Source organism: Anguilla anguilla, chromosome 16 (genome assembly GCF_013347855.1).
Source record: "Anguilla anguilla isolate fAngAng1 chromosome 16, fAngAng1.pri, whole genome shotgun sequence".
Lineage (NCBI taxonomy): Eukaryota > Metazoa > Chordata > Actinopteri > Anguilliformes > Anguillidae > Anguilla > Anguilla anguilla.
The window spans coordinates 22096244-22113327 of NC_049216.1; the positions used below are offsets into that span (position 1 = coordinate 22096244).

General features: G+C 45.1%; 1 protein-coding gene across 3 annotated transcripts; it reads right to left on the bottom strand.

The window, feature by feature from the left end:
* Positions 1 to 562: 562 nt before the first annotated feature.
* On the bottom strand, positions 563 to 15797 carry LOC118215482 (tropomodulin-3-like). Of its 3 annotated transcripts, none has more exons than XM_035396341.1 (11): positions 15727 to 15797; positions 10239 to 10309; positions 9487 to 9688; positions 8823 to 8979; positions 7060 to 7182; positions 6148 to 6222; positions 5646 to 5776; positions 5453 to 5560; positions 4782 to 4925; positions 3824 to 3968; positions 563 to 2924 (listed from the first exon to the last, which is right to left on the bottom strand). In XM_035396341.1, the coding sequence occupies exons 3-11, from the start codon at positions 9610 to 9612 to the stop codon at positions 2893 to 2895; spliced, it is 1041 nt and encodes a 346-aa protein (XP_035252232.1). In that variant the 5' UTR covers positions 9613 to 9688; positions 10239 to 10309; positions 15727 to 15797; the 3' UTR covers positions 563 to 2892. The 3 variants fall into 3 exon arrangements, with proteins under 3 accessions (XP_035252232.1, XP_035252230.1, XP_035252231.1); XM_035396339.1 differs by having other exon boundaries at positions 15590 to 15762; XM_035396340.1 differs by lacking the exon at positions 15727 to 15797 and adding an exon at positions 15337 to 15555.
* Positions 15798 to 17084: the final 1287 nt, after the last annotated feature.

The window sequence follows — 17084 nt, forward strand, 5'->3', positions numbered from 1 at the left end:
GCGCTTTCAGTCAAATGTTCTGAAAGGAGACCAGCCCTCCTCCTCGTCCATCCAGGATTTAGATACGATGTTGATCACCTACAGCCCACGTGCCCTAATTCACAAGAGTCCGAGCGGTAGGCTGCAGGTCTGTGGAACATGACCCCTTCCCCCACACAGCCAGAGCCATCTCACTATGCTCACAACTCAAAACAAACCCACCCGCTGCAATGCGACTGCCTACCAGGACTAGCTACCAATAATCTGCCCTGGAACCACGATCGCCATGGAGATGTGGCCACGTGCTCCAGCTTGCATTTCAGCTCGGTTAAACACATGAGCTGGAGAGATCACAGCGTTCCTCTCACACAGAACAGTATAGATGGATTCTGAATCCCATGAGCTCTTGGAACACTACTCCACTTTCCAGAAGATTGCGTCTTCTATTGCGGACAGGTGAAGGCCTTGGGAAGCTATTATGCCAGCAAATGTCAGTCAGTAAATTGCCGTTAATGCAGCAATTAACCAAGACTGAAACATCCAAATATGCAACAGATGCAGAATAAATGCATAACATAGCATATTTTGTAAAAACATTTATTGGTGAGTACATTTTAAACTATACAATGCAAGTAATTTTGTGCAGTAATAATACTAATGATAATAATGACAACAGTATGCAGTGTTTCCTCTTGTGGTGTCCAGAACCACCACATTAAGGTTAAAGATCTCAGCAGTTTAACTTGCACAGTGATTCACATAAAAACATAATGGGAATGAATACAGCGAGCTTCACCATTCAGATCCACAGAAATAGTACATCAATATCTCTGATTATTCAGAAAACAGTCAAGCATCAACATACACGTATAGATACAGTCTGTATATTCCATGTAATCCATTTGGCTCACCAAGATAAAAAAGAAAACCCATGATTTGATACTGTAGAACAGGCTTGTACAGTACCAAAATGCTCTGCCTTATACCTAATAATAAAAATTTGTATTAAAAGCCATGGCATGTTCCACAGACCAGAAATGGACAAAGAAAAATACAAATGTATAAGTGTTTAAATGTTAATGTACATTTAAAATCAAAATGTTTTGCAAGTATTGTTGAAAAAGTGTCTTTTGTTTCAATTCTTGTGTTTTTATCAGTTATCCCACAGAGAAGTAAAAAACAGTTAAGGGGTGACAGCATAGGCGATAAAAGCATGCACCCATTCCCCTATACAATCCAGTTAATTCTGCCACAGACAGCATGCATGGCATCTTAGTGTCAGCCCCTCAGCCAGCAGTCTATGCGGTGCTCGGTGACCTCTGCTGGGGAGAAACTGAAGGTGCGAGTCAGAACGGGTCGTCTTCTGGACAACGGCATTGCTTTTGCATTGCTACTTCGAACAGGATGCCCTGATAAAAACACATACCTAAAATCGCAGTGGTTTCAGGAAGGCCATTTCACACCCATGACTGCAGCGCCCCAGAAAGAAATAAAACAAAAGAAAGCAAAACCAGAAATATAAATACCTTATAAAGGAGGGGAAAAATTATGTGCTTATTTAGCTTTTTGTTCTGTACATAATCTATGATGAAAATATGCAATCCAGCCACTAAAATTCCTCACAATGGAAAAAGATGCAGATATACATTCTTTGGCATGGCGCCAGCATGGGCATGAGAAAGGGTTAGCATGGTTAGCCGAGTTTAGCACGGAACTATTTTAAAGGAAGGCAAATGGCAGCAATGCAAGAGCAAGACTTCATGAACCCTGGGACTGCTCAAGATGCTTGTCAATCACTATTTCCTATTGGCTAATTGTTTTTTCTCGACAACAAAAACCAATAGGTTCAAACAGACAACCTGGAAATCTCAGTCTGCCAACATTTCTGGCCATTTCTCCACAAGAAAATGGAAAACGCTAGGAGCAGGGGGTGGGGGCAGAGCTTTGTCAAACAGGCTCTGATAGGCAGGTGTCTACTTCCCTTTCCCCAGGCCAGGATGGTGGAAAATTCAGGTAAAAATGAAAATCTCTGGTCTGTGAGGCACAATCCCCAGCAAAGCAGGAAGACTACAAGACAGACAGCAAAAAGCACACATTACCCACCTGAGAGGTCACCCCTCACATAACTCAACTACACACTTTCCACAACACACTGATCACCTCACAAGCCTCCAGAACATACTGGAAACCCCTGCCATGACCCCCATAAACAACAATAAATGCAAGAAACAACCTCGGGTGAAAAACCATTTCAAGGACAGTGCATTTTACAGTGTCCATCAAGAGAGGGACAGGTGCTTTAAAAATGACCCCACGCAACTGAACACAGGAACACAGGCGAAGTTCAGAAGCACCACTGTTCTGTACTGACCGCTTCAGTCTACTGGAGCCTAATGGCGTTTAAATCCAACCATTTATAAACTGATTCTCCCCGTTTGGAAAAGGAAAGAAATGCAACTCCAGAGCATTCCTGTTCTCTGCTAAATGAGTACTTCATGGTATCCTGTCAGAGAAAAAAATACTCAACAAGGTTCAAATCTATTGGTCTGAATAGGGAAAAACCAACTTAAATGGAATTATTAGCCAATAAAATATTTACCACAAAATTAATACTAATACGAATAATAATAACAATATTAATAATAATAACAACAACAACAATAATAATAATAATAATAATAATAATAATAATAATAACAACAATAATAATAATAACAATAATAATTATGTAGAGGGTTTCCAGTCATTTCCCTTCTTCAGATAGGTTGATGATGCCACACCAGGCCATACCCCACGGTTTGGCACATAAAGCTGTTCAGCTGAATTGTTTCCACGTGTTGCAGCAGGGCATGGTTGGGTGTGGTTCGGGTGTGGCAGGGCGTGGTTTGGGCGTGGCCGGGGAGCAGTCCGGGGTTACGCGTCTCCTTCCACTCGCCTTTGGCGCACTGAGAAGCGGAACACAGCACACATACGCCATGAGATCGACTATACACTCCCAACATGCGCACACACACACAATTTGTATACACAGGGCATACATGTCAGGCATACAGTTAGACACACCCATGCACATGCACACACACAGTCAATTACACACACCTGCGCACACGGGTGCACACACACACACACACACACACACTCGCACAAATACTCAGGCACACACACACGGGCAGGCAGCGGTTGTGGAAAATTGGAAATGAAGGGGGGAGGGTCTGTTTGAAGCAGCAGTGGTGCTGAGGATTGAGCACCACACACTGAGCTGGTGCCTGTGGGTTAGAGGCGTGTCCACAGCACTGCAAACCCTGTGTGTTACCGTCCGGGTTTTTACCCAGCATGCCATGAGACACTCTTACACAGGAAACATGGTATCTGAGACCAGCGGGCGCAGAAACCTAGGAGGGGGGGCATGATAAAGCCAACGGGGTCCCCGACTGTCACGTGACTCAGGCCACGCCCAGAGTGAGCCGAATGGGGTCTCGACCAATCACAGAGAAAAGGGGCTTCGGGGCTTGGATTGAGGAAAGAGAGAGAATACAGCATAAAACAGCACTGAGAGAGAGAAAGAGAGAAAGAGAGAGACACAGTACATTGAAATTTGAGGTCCTACAGGAAAATGAAAAGTTAGCTAGCAGGGCAGATTGTTAAAGCCTCCAACATAACCATGAACCCAAATAATTACTCTGTAAAAGACACACTGACTCTAGATCAGTCCCTGTAGGGGAAACCTGCCCAAGCATTAGTTTTTATAAAAAGGCACACACTGATGCCAGATCAGTGTTGAGCAGGGCTGTGTCCTGGTGATAAGGGCTGTGGTATGGGCGTGGCGCGGTGCGGCAGGGCTCACCCAGGTCGTTGTTCTTGGTGATGGCGGCGGCCGCTCGCGCTCTAGGGCCCTGCTGAGTGAAGTGGTAGCTGAACTTCAGGATGCTCCTGTTTTCCTCCAGCATCTTAGCAATCTCCATCTCCACCGTGGTACCTAGCTGCTGCCGCTGCTCACACAGGATGGAGGCAGAAAGAGAAAGAGAGAGAGAGATGGAGGGAGGGGGAGTGAGAATAAGGGAGATGGAGGGAAGGATAGAGAGAGAGAGAGCTTAATATCATACACACACGCTGAGGATAGCTTTACAGTGGTCACTCTCCTCTTTGCTTCTCTTCGAGGCTACGCTTGTGTCTGCCTGTAGGTGGAGCTGGAGGAGGAGGAGGAGCACCTGGATTCCCAGGGATGAATGCAGCCTGTGGCTGCCTGTGTGCTGCCTCTCTCAGCGCCGCTCTCCTTTATGGCCCCCCATTGTTCCGGCTTACACCACGTCTTCTCTCCCTGTCTATAGCCATTTGTGTTGCATACTCAATATTTTTACATTACATTACATTTATTTGGCAGACGCTTTTATCCAAAGCGACGTACAAAAAGTGCATTTCGAGTGGGGGATTTAGAGTGAAATATACAGCGTGGTGGTGGTTAGTCTAAGCATAGTCTGAAGAGATGAGTCTTCAGGCCACAGCGGAAGATGGGTAGTGAGGGGGAGGTTTGGAGAGGGACGGGGAGTTTGTTCCACCACTGGGGAGCTAGGGTGGAGAAGCTCTGTGATCCCTTTGGTCGGGTGGGAGGGGTTACAAGGCGCCCTGCTTTTTATATACACATTACATGTGTTTCTGCCCACCCCACCGCAAGCATGATACACTTCAAATGCACCTGAACATGATCGGCAGACAGGTTAAATCTAACAGGCAACATGGATTCAGAGACTTGGTCCCCATTTCCATGGCAACGGCATCACCCCCCCCCCCCCCCCCCCCCACACCTGGTTGTCGATCTTTATCTCGGTCAGCGTGTCGTTGTCCCGCAGCGCCGCCACCAGGGCCTGGATCCCGGCGCTTGTGATGAAGTTGCTCTCCAGGTTCAGGCTTCTCAGGGTGCGGTTCTCCCTCAGCATGTCAGCGAACGCCTGTGGAGGAACCACCCACATGTGCGTTAGGTCACGCCTCCACGTTAGGGCCACACCCCAATATTAGAGCAACACCCACAGTATTGATTAAGTAAGATTTCAAAACCTTGGTCCAAAATGTCCCTCTGAAGTAGCTTATACTCACACCAGCACTAGCACAGGATCAGAGTAACCTGCGCAAAGCATTTTAGCTCATAACCTTGAAGTATTATGAACCTGACCAGGTGGGAACAATCAGTCCAGCTTCAGCAAAAGCAATAAGCTAATAAACCAAAGGTCAGCCGCTTTGGAGGATTCATAATCATCTGCAGATTCAACCCAACTCAACCACAGACCTGTAGTCCTGGTTAAAGCTTGCGATAACCCTATCAAACTGCAGGATTTCTAGCAGAAACCAATCTTCCCTTTTGAGATGTTCTAGACATGGACAGAGACCAATCTTCCCTTTCCACATGTTGCAGACATGGCAGTAACTGCACTATTAACACACGTCAGGATTCCGACACGTTTCTGCAGATGGGGCTCACCATGGCGATGGGGTCGTTGCTCCGCGAGGCAGCCAGGCTGAACTTCTTCACGTGCGTGTTCTTCTCCATGGCCTTGGCAAAGTCCTTCAGCGTGGGGATGGGGATGTTCTGCCAGAAGAAAGGGGAACAGGTAAGATCACCATGGCGATGACAAGCCTGTGCGTTATCGAGGGACAGTAGGGTGGTGGCCTACTTTGATGTTGTTGAGGTTGACCTCCACCAGGGTAGCGTCGTTGGTCTTTATCCTCTGCAGGGTCTCCTCTACGTTGGTGGGGTTTGGCGGCTCGTCGAAGACGGGCTTGACCTTCTCCCCTTTGACCACATCTGTAACCACGACAACCGACATGAGCTAAACAGCAACCTCAAAATGTGCCGTTTCCAGAGCTGCTGGGTAGCTTAGACTGTTAGGGCAACCTTGAGTGCATGGATGGGCCCTGCGGTCTGGCATCGAATCCAAACCAGGCCAGCCCAAACTTGGTCAGGGTGACACACAATAAGCACCTCGCTGGGAAGGGTTGAGCACGATGAATGCCATCAGGACCTCATTGCCCTCATGTGCAAATCAAATTTGAATTCATGAGCCCACTGTTATTGTACCCTCAACAAAGTGATTTAATCTGTGTTATTTCAGTAAAAACTACTCAAATTATTGTACTGTAGATTTCCCTGTTGCTGATGTGTTCACTGGTACTCACTGTTATAGCCTTCTTTACCACCAGGTCCATCAATGGTCTGTGTGCTGGTCACCAGTGTATGCACACCAAGGATAGCTGAAAATGAGAAGGAAAGACCAATCTCACTGCCTCATTCTGCTGGACTGAAAATCAGCCTGAGGCTGAATGGTGCTCACTGCCAGCTCGGTCTGAGTAACTACAGCAACCACAGAAAAAGCGTGCAAATGTGTCCTTTTCATGTAACCCCATAAGAGTCCAGCAGTGAGAGAGGACACACACACACACACACACACACACACACACACACACACAGAAATGCATCTCTTCAGTGGAGAGTAAGAGGACAGGGGCTCTTCACTGTAGATTTTTTACACAATTGCATTTTGCCTGCTTGATTTAAAACTCTCAGTGGCTTCTAGGACCCGGTTCCTGAGCGAAAAAACAGACATGTAGTTCAGACCCCATGGGATGAGAGCGGAAACAGCGTGGGACAAAGCCAGCTTTCAGAAATCAGAGACGCACTAAAAGAGAGCTACTGTACTGGCAGGGAGGGGACACTGGGACTCAGTGAGCCCCATCTCATTTTACATTCGGGCCTCAGGGGACCTGGAACAGAATGGCCTGAAACTGTACACTGCAGCACAGCCAATCAAAGCCACAGAACAGCCTGACACTGTATACTGCAGCACAGCCAATCAAAGCCACAGACGGCCTGACGCTGTACACTGCAGCACAGCCAATCAAATTCACAGAACAGCCTGACACTCTACACTGCAGCACAGCCAATCAAAGCTCATTTTCATCAGGGGAGCCAGGGGAAACAGACACCTACAGTGTCAACTGCAGGACAACTGCTATTTTGTGAGCTGCACGCACACACACAGGCGCACACACACACACATACAAAAAGGCTTTTATCTTCAGTCTCCTCACCTGCCAGGTCACAGAGCTCTGTGTCAGTGGCACTGGAGAGGGCTTCTTCCAGTTCTGGGTCAAGGGTCGTCACTTCTTCTTGCTGTGTTTCGATTGGCTTATGTTTGGGCACCCAAGCTTTCCCTAGGAAAAATTAATAATAACAAAGATAAGGGTTTAATGTGCACATTCTCTGAAGATGATTCAGCCTTTCAAATACAATTTCTTTTTTCCTTCAGCAGGCCAGGTTCTGTGCCAATACTAACCCAAAAGTAGGGGATCACAGCCAGGAAAAAGTCAGAGTATTTAACTTTCTGAGAAAAGGCAAGTTAATCTAATCAGAGGAAAAATCCCACCAGAGTCATTAACTCAGTTTGGCTATCACCACAAACAGAAAAGAGAATGTAAAAAAAATCATCACTTGTTAATTCATCAGCTTGGCTTTTACCAAAGCACTATGCTAAATACTAACAAAAGCCAGCTGTGACCTTGAGGTGAGACAGAGACCTTGACCCTGCTGACCATCAGAAGCACGTGACTTTGGAGAAGGACACTCCCGTAAATTCAAATATGTACAACATCTTTTTTTATTTCAAATTTTAAGTAGTGCTGAACTCCTGACATTGTGCACATTGTACATTGCACAATGTTGCACAATGTACAAGCACTGAAGAGTTTCAGCAAATGCACTCAAACATGCACAGACACACTGTCTCTCTCTCAAACACAGACACACACACGCAAACATGCACACACACACACACACACACACACACACACACACGCATGCACACGCACGCGCATGCACACGCACACTCACACACTTTTCTGAATCGCTTATGATTTATGGCTCATCAAAAATGTCAAACACCAGCAAGCACATGTGGCTCATGTGATTTCAAGAAAAAAAGAAAGACGGAACACCAGTTGGCTTCAGCATGAATGAGCAAAACAAGAATTATGCTCAAACATAAAAATGACCGTGGCATAGAAACAGGAATCCATGTCTCGTGATTAATGAAGAGGAGATTTAAACTCTCTCTCCAGAGGAAAAACAACGGAAGATAATTTGGAAGTAAAACACTGCCCCCTCACAGGACTGGCCCGGTCTCAAATCTGTTAGATGCCACTACAGTTTACCAGAAACAACTGCCTGACCCTGAGGGGAGTAATGCTTGGGAGACAGGAGTGGTTCATCTCAGGGGAGAAACTACTTTGTGCCAATTGCAATGGCATGGAGCAGTCTTTTTTAAGTGTGGAGTCACATAGAATTTATTTTTAACACTTTCAAGAGTAGGTTTTCTTGAAAAGTCGGTGTTCTAGAACTCCACTGCTTTCAGCTACCAGTAGTGATTGTGACATCAGAATTAGAATGTTCAATAAGAAAATTCTAATCACATATTTGTGATCTTACACTATTCTAATTTGCACATCTGCCCAACCCCCTCACATTCAGTTCCAAAGCATGGTTTATTCATATCATTCTGACAAATTTGGTTGGGTACTCATACTTTATGTAGTAGTGTATATATACACACTTGCACGTATATATTTTTTTAAATGTCAGAAATGTGTCAGATTTCTGTGGGCCCTACCTCGGCTACCCATGACTTGAAGTCAGTGGTCATGGTTCAGGAATTCATTAGGACTCCCTCAACCCCAATTCCCAACGCCCTCAAAAAAAGTGTTGTTTTTAGTTTTAAAGCTCCGGTCTGAGAGTTCAGGTGTGGAGGAGATGCTCCCTCGCCCTTCCTCAAGCCAATGAGCCAGACAGACAGACACACCTTTGCGCTCGCCGGTGAACGGCACCACATCCTCGCGATCCTTGTACTCCATGGCCTCCTTCTCCAGGTACCTGAGGAGCTTCTCCCTGTCGAAGGGGCCGGTGGCGGCCTTAGAGGTCTGATCCTTCTGCCGCAGGCCAGCCGGCAGCAGTGCATTCTGGGAAAGGGAGCAGGGTGCGGGGAGTACAACAATAACAGGAAATGGAAATCTGGCCTTGTCTCCATGACTTGTTTTTTGTTGTGATACTGGATGCACTCTCACAGTGAGCATCTTTTTAATAAGGACATAAAACTGGGGGAGGTCTGGAACATATTTTCACTCTAGGCAGGTATTAAGTTTGGAAATAAAAACAAGCAGGAGGGGGGCCTGAGATAGTAAACACACAACCCTCTTTAGCTCTCTCTGTTCAGCTTCGGATTTATTTAAAGAGCTTTTCTTAAAGCTGTTCCTTCTTCACCAAAGCTTCAGAGGAGACAAAGACCCCCAACTTCCCCTCTCTCCAATCACTCTACCCCTCTCACTCCATCTGTCTTTTCCCTTGATCCCTTTTCCCTCCCTCATTCATTGTCCTCTCCCTCGTCCCTCTTTCTTTCTCTCATCCCTCTCCCATCCCTTCTTCTCTCACCCGTCCCACACTCTCTCACCCTCCTCCCTCTCTCTCACCTCAGGGTCCAGCTCCTCCAGGGCGTGTTCCAGTTGTCTCAGCTCCTCAGCAGACAGGTTGTTGAGGATCTCGTCCTCGTCCATGTCTTTGTACTTCTCCAGCTCTTTCTTAAATGGCAGCGCCATGGCAACGTTGGTAGTCCTTCAGGCTGAGGCGTCTTCTCCACGATCCAGTTGTCCAAACAGGGTGTGATAAACACTCCTAAGCACACAGAAAGGACCACTGTGTTTCTGTAGGCAACCCAGAGAACCAGGGAGCGCTCCAGAACGGAACAGTGTGTTTATGCAAGCACACCCAGAGAACCAGGGAGGACTGCAGAAAGGAACATTGTGTTTTTGAAAGCACAAAAGGGAAAACTCTTATTTAACCCCGAACAATGAGCCTCTCTCTCACTGCGCCTTATTGAATTAAACCAAAAGCTGGACCCTCGGGGAACTGGCTTGCCAGAAAGTTTCCTCTCCTGAGAAAAAGGCAAAGTAAAGACATTCCCCACTGCATGAACAACTCATTTAATCTCTCCAAACAAGGGGAGAACTGCTTAGCCCCCCACCCATGAACCACATGGCTTGGTTGTGGATGACTGCATCATTGTTGAAAGCATTTACATATGGCTGCAGCAGAGTGCTTGGTGAATGTTGCATATTTTACTCAGAGGACTCGGAGAGACTGTGTTGACATGAAGGAATCTTGAGCGATGTGCAACACCCTTCTGCTGGTGGGTACGCTGGGGAACGATGGCGGACTCTCTCACCTTTCTGTCTGAGTCAGCTGCTGTTCTGCCTTTCCCTTTCTCCGATGGCTTGCAAGATATTACTGAGAAGGCTGTCAAGAGACAAGAGAATCAACTCAATCATGAATCATGTATCACAAGACTGGCTCCTCCCATTCTGGACCGGACTAGAGTTGGTTTAGTTGGGAAGCTCTTTAGCTAAATAGAAACGTATCTTGGGAGAAATCCTCAAATAGTCAGTCAACAAACAGCCAGAGACTTTTCCCAGAAAATTAAATTATAAATATCAATACATCATTTAAAAAGCCCAAATTAGCATTACAGTGCAGTGCCTTACGGTACAGTGCAGTGCTTTATGTTACACTGCAGTGATTCACTATACAAAAAACAAACAAAAAAAAAAACATTGCAGTGATTTACGCTACACTAAAGTGATAAACACTGCAGTGTAGTGATTTAAGTTACAGTGCAGTGCTTTATGTTTCACTGCAGTGATTCAATATACAGTGCAGCGATTCACGCTACACTGCAGTGATTTACTATACAGTGCAGCGATTCACGCTACACTGCAGTGATTTTCTACACAGTGCAGCGATTCACGCTACACTGCATTTATTTACCTTACAAAGCAGTGATATAACCAGTGCAGTGTTTTATCTTACAGTGCAGTGATTTATGTTACTGTACCCACAAGCACAGCACAGAAAACACACACAACTGAAAAAATCCAAAATAGTGACACCCTCATTCTCATGCTTTTTAAATATATACAAAGGCTGGAGCTCTGTGTCTTAACTCCTGACTGAAGACGTTCCAGACCGCAAACCAAGTGGCCGGAAATAGTCCAAAGACTTCTCAAGAACAGAGTAGAGAGGATCATTTTGTGGCAGACAACCAGGAAAAAGTCTCTCTCTCAGTCCTCAAAATGATATAGCCAGGCTGAAATGCTTGTGCAACATCTGTGTGGGAAATTAAATGCAAAAAGAGGACATTAAACATCTAGACCAGGGGTTCTCAACCTTTGTACGCTTCAGAATTCATTTTGTAACTGTTACATCAACATAATGTAAATGGGGGGAACTATGAATAAAATCCACTGTATTTTATACATGGTTGTGGAGTACAGAGCCAAATCAATAAAAATATGTCTTTGTCCCAAACATTATGGACCTTATTGTATAAAACCTGCCTTAGTTAATGCAGACAGACAGGAGAAATCTGCAGTGACCTCAGGATGAGGTCTAGCTTGTGGAATAACCACTGTCCAGAGAGGGATCAACCTAATCTATTCACACACACACACACACACACACACACATACACACACACACACATAATGCTCTTATGCTAGAATGTCAATGTTGTCGCTGTCATAAACTCCTTATTCGCTGTACGTAGGAGACGAGGGCCCAGCAACGAGAAACGACACTGGTCACACTCCATTTATAATCCCGTGCTTTCGTCCGTATCTTTCTGATTGTTTCTTCTAACACCACTGCATGGGGGGATGAGATGTCAGGGTGGGAGGGAGGTGGGACTGGGTGTTACTCTGAAAGCGGGGGGGGGGGGGGGGGGGGGGGGGTCACCGCGTTCAGGAGATCAGAGAGTGACAGACGTGCGTGTGATCCCGTGAGCCGCTCGCCACCTCTCACCTTCTCGCCCGGCCTGTAATCTGTCCTACAGACACACGCAAGACGCGAACACAGTGGCCAATCCCGTACGACTAGGACCGGCTCCCTTCTCAGGCCAGACGACACTAAGACTCTCACCGACACGCTGCCATTCGAGCGAAACCCTCTCACCCGCCGTGGGTATTACATCACAGCCGCATGCGCACTGGCCCGGACAGGGCCCGCAACACAGGTCACTAAGAGAGAGCAGCTAAAGGCAGAGCTTTCAGCTCAACCTCTGACAGAAACCCACTGCACTTCCGTGACTAAAACCTGTGCAGCAAAATTCACAGCATTAAATGAACAGTATATAGAGTCCAGTAGGGACCACATGTTCTCTATTAGTTAGGGTTAGGGTTAGGGTTTGGGTTAGAAAATATTCAGAGCTAAGATTATAAAACATTTTGCCATGTGGTGATTTACAGATAACAGCTGGGATTAATTCCATTTCAGTTCTGCCAATTCAGGAAATTAATTACAATTAACTGAATTCACAGAAACATCCACACAGAATATTAAGACCATTTTTCATCAGATGCAATATATTTCAGTTCACTTCCTGAGCTGACTGAATTAAAATGGAATTGACTCCAACATTAGAGGAACTGAACCTGAACATTCTGGTCACACACCAACCCCATAATCGCAACACCTCACAATAATCAAGCGGTCACAACAACACAGCATGCTGCCCTGAAATCATTCTGACATAAGTAAGGCAAGACCATCTGACGGCTGTGGGAACTATGACTGTACAAACAGGCTTACACCCTTAAACGTGGTGTGGGAAGGAGATCAGAAATATTAGCTACACACAGTAAAAAGGAAAAAAGCTCAACATTATATCGATGGCAGGAACCTTGTTTTTGGAATCTGATTACTTACACTGGCTTTTTAAGCTCAAAACTACAAAAGTGCCATAACTAAGCCTGGCAGTGCTAATTCTCTTCATTCATTCAGGTCAAACCACACTGCAGCAGGAAGAAAATCAGTTCCAATATCTTACAGATTTCTCCCTCATAATGTTCTGTTCATATAGTTATGGACACAATAGCATTTAACATGGAGATCAAGATCAAAAACTAGTGTGATTATTAGATTACCACAGACTCCAGAGCTAAATTTAGCATGGCCCCCTCCTTAATTTCCTCACCTGAGTATAGCACGGTCCATGCACACTCTGTGTGTGTGTGTGTGTGCGTGCGCATATGCGTGTGAATGTAGGCGTGCATGTGTGAAGTGTGTACGTGTTGTATGTGCATGTGCGTATGTGCAGTATGTGTGTATGTGCATGTGCGTGTGCGGTATGTGTACATGTGCATGTGTGTGTGCATGTGGTATGTGTGTGGTGTTTGGGGGGTATATTGTAAGTGCATGAGGTCTCCTTCCTGTATCAGTATGACAGAACAGAGGACAGTCAGGGGTGGATCAGCTGGCTCAGTCAACTCCTGTGTGCTGCAGCTACAGCTACGGCAGTGCTACTGAGGGCTGATGCTCCTGACTGCCTCCTTTACCCAACACACCACGTACCACACACACACACCCACACACACATAAAGATGCAAGGGTCCCGTTACAGTACCCATCACTATATCCTGCATATGACATTGTGCATAATTACATTATTCACCCTACAAAAATAAACAACCACATGACGCAAAACCGCTCTCTAAATGGTTACAGTCAGGGCAATGTTAAAAGCTGTAATAAATGCATTAGTGCAATAATTTGTTCTTTGGCAAAACATTAAAAATTAATAAATAAAAACACATGCAACAATTAGATTGGATGTCATCAAAAACTGGCATGTCTGAATGGAGATAGCTATGAACATCCATGATATTAATTCAATGGCCATGCCTCATCATCTATGTACAGTACTCATTTTAAGATGACAACAATCTTTACAAGTGTCTCAAATGTAGGATGCATAGTAGAAGTTCCACACTGACTCTACTGATGACGTCTGGGTCCTGATAGCCCAGGTTTTCAGAAAATGCCTTCCTTCGCATCACAGTAATGTCTTTTGTTTGCGTAACCAAGATGGAATTTGAAGGAAAATCCGTGGTTTTTCACAGAACACAAATAGCTACGAGGCTTTCAGACCTCCTCGTGCAACAGCTCCGTGAAAGGGCATTTGGCTACAGACGGCACCACACCCCTGCCGACTATAATTAAGTAAGTAGTCATACAGACCCGTCGTGGTTAAAACCCCATTACTACGTAAACACACAGGATACTCACAGCCTTGCATCCTGTGTAATCCCCGAGAAACAAAACAACGGTGTAAAGCGCAAGCATACTTTATTCAAAACACACCCTTGTACCATGTTTAAACATTTAATACTACAGCAACCACTCAACCAAACATAAATCACACTCTGGGGTCACCCGCATGCAACGCCGTGTAGCAAAACAGCTAACGTTGGATAAAATTTCAGGAATCCAGGCATCCTGCTTCAATTTTTCTTGCACATTTCACGGAATCTAGGGCGCGAGCAAAAGCGACGCAATGCACGCCAGCATCCAGACTCGCGCTTTCCCCTTGGTGTCTAGTAATTGCTGCATGACCGCTCCTTTCACCTGCTACAGTACCGCAGGGTGGGGGCAAACGGTAGGGAGGTGGCACAGCCCTTAAAACCACCGCACCAGGTTTGACAGCGTATTAGTTACGCATATCGTACGCCAAACTAAAATAAATCACACACATCAAAGCATGCACCACCAAATTAGTCCCATGGAAACATGAATCTAGTTATACACGTCTGCTATCTGTTATCACATAAACAAGTAGCTAATGCTAGGCTCTATTCTAAAAGCCCATTCTCTTGCGCAGACAGGTTATCGCCGTTATGTTCCATGCAATGGGTACAAGAACGACATTTCTGTGTCGTTTCTATATTAGCTCAATATTGACAAATATTAAGAAGCTAAAAATACTTCGGAAAAGGAGATACATATTTGGTCAAGCAACTTAGAAAGATAGTTCGTCAGCTATGCACGTTAATTCTGCCATCTATTACCAACTAGCTAATACTCAATTCACTCCATAATATTACATGCAAAACAGGAACACACAAGCTAGCTAAATTAGATAAATTTGCTCGTTAGTTATTGATAGCTTGCTCTTCGTTCTAGTTGCAGGTTTAGATGGGAATTACAAAGGCTGCATAAAGTGGTGCATACAACAACCGATAGTAAATGCAGTAACTTGGCGAACTCTCAATTGTTACTAGCCAGGGACTTAGCCAAACGTTAAAAAAAAATTTAAACATTCTCTCGGGAAGATCAGCACCATCCGAACAGGGTAACACATGCAAACGTGTTGTGGAAGGCAATTCATATCACAGACAGTAATAAGAACAGGTATGACAGAGGTAATCTACACTCAACAGAAGGGGGGAAAGTGGTCAACAGACAAATGAGACAACAGACAAAGTGAACATTACCTTGTTACTTCAACACGCAGTTCAGCCATTGCAGTTGACAGCTAAAGTCCTATTCAACCGGATCACGCAGACAGCCATTTAGCAAGCTATTCAGCAAGCTATGGCAACCAATAACGGCAACTAGCGCTACATCCATCACTAACCAGTTGCACTGTCTGCAATATGGCTAGCACTAGCTAGCACTGCAGCTTTCTGTTGCTTCTTAGCTATGCAAAGCAATGTTAAAACATTAAACATTTAAGTTTATTCTTACCCAAAAGTATTGCTTCAGAATGATCCAAGGTGCATACGCTATCTATATTCATAAGACTATCGCGTTTACCGTTCTCTGTCTAACAGCTAAATTATAATCATATTTCCTGCCCAACTCCCTGCCCCTCGCTTACTCACCCGAAGGGCGGTAACCACACATGAAGATGGATACTGGACGCAACAACGTACCGCACCTCGAATACTGTGACAGCTAAGTCAGCAAATAGATTAATGGTTTCCCGCCTCCGCTGATTTCATGACCAATCCAAGTCCGCAGGCGTTTGCGAAACAGATAGAACTCCGCAAAGATTTCTGGGTCTCGTAGTACCTGTACTTAACGCTAATAAAGGTGGGTGACAATGTTTGTTACGGATTTTTCCGTAATATTACTTCAAAAAATGCTTTCAATTTTCAAAAAATGTTTTCATGTTTACGTATATTACTCTCCTACTGTTGTATTTTGCATGAGATAACAATATTGGGTGGCAGCCATGCAAGCTGCCAAGTTGCGGGTTTGTGGGTCATGTCCCATGCAACACCAAGAGTTTGGCATTTATCAGGTAAGATACACTACATGGCCAAAAGTATGTGGGCACCTGAACATCACACCCATATGTGCTTGTTGAACATCTAATTCCAAAATCATGGGCATTAATTTGGCTCCCCTTTGCTGCTATAACAGCCTCCACTCTTCTGGGAATGCTTTCCACTAGATTTTGGAATATGTCTCTGATTGTCCCATTGAACAATTCTGATTCATCCCAAAGTTGTTCAGTGGGGTTGAGGTCAGGGCAGAGCAGCTGCTCAGCCATAGCAACCCATTTCATGAAGCCCATTTCAACAGTTTTTGTGCTGATGTTGCTTCCAGCGGCAGCCTGGAAATTGGTAATGAGTGTTGCAACTGAGGACTGACTATTTTTATGCGCTATACACGCTTCACCACCCGGCAGTCCCATTCTATGAGCTTGTGTGGCCTACTGCTTCATGGCTGAGCTGTTGTTGCTCCTAGACGTTTCCACTTCACAATAACAGCACTTACAGTTGACTGGGGCAGCTCTAGCAGGGCAGAAATTTGACAAACTGATTTGTTGGAAAGGTGGTATCCTATGGCAGTGCCACATTTAAAGTCACTGAGCTCTTCAGTACAACCCATTCTACTGCCAATATTTGCATGGCTGTACAGAATGTTTGATTTAAAGTACCTGTTAGCAATGGGTGTGGCTGAAGTAGCCGAACCCACTAATTAGAAGGGGTGTCTGCATACTTTCGGCCATGTAGTGTTTATCCTACAATCAGTCATATAAAGTTACTCTGCCGTTATCTCTTCACTACAGAAACTATTCAGCTGTTTTCAACCAGAGGTGATACAATATCAGTTTTTTTGCAAGAGCACACACAGACAAAACTGTTTAAGACCACTGTGAATCAGATCGTTTAATAACAACATTCACTTGTATTTTACAAGACATTAGGACTGTCAAATCTGTTTACTATCA

What these genes read in the sequence shown, in the direction of transcription:
- LOC118215482 (XM_035396341.1), bottom strand. Translation starts at nt 9,612, where the DNA reads ATGGCGCTGCCATTTAAGAAAGAGCTGGAGAAGTACAAAGACATGGAC. An exon ending in TCAACCTCAACAACATCAAA is followed by an intron (nt 5,561 to 5,645) that starts GTAGGCCACCAC and finishes TTCTTCTGGCAG; the next exon opens with AACATCCCCATCCCCACGCT. An exon ending in CACCAAGAACAACGACCTGG is followed by an intron (nt 2,925 to 3,823) that starts GTGAGCCCTGCC and finishes TCCGCTTCTCAG; the next exon opens with TGCGCCAAAGGCGAGTGGAA.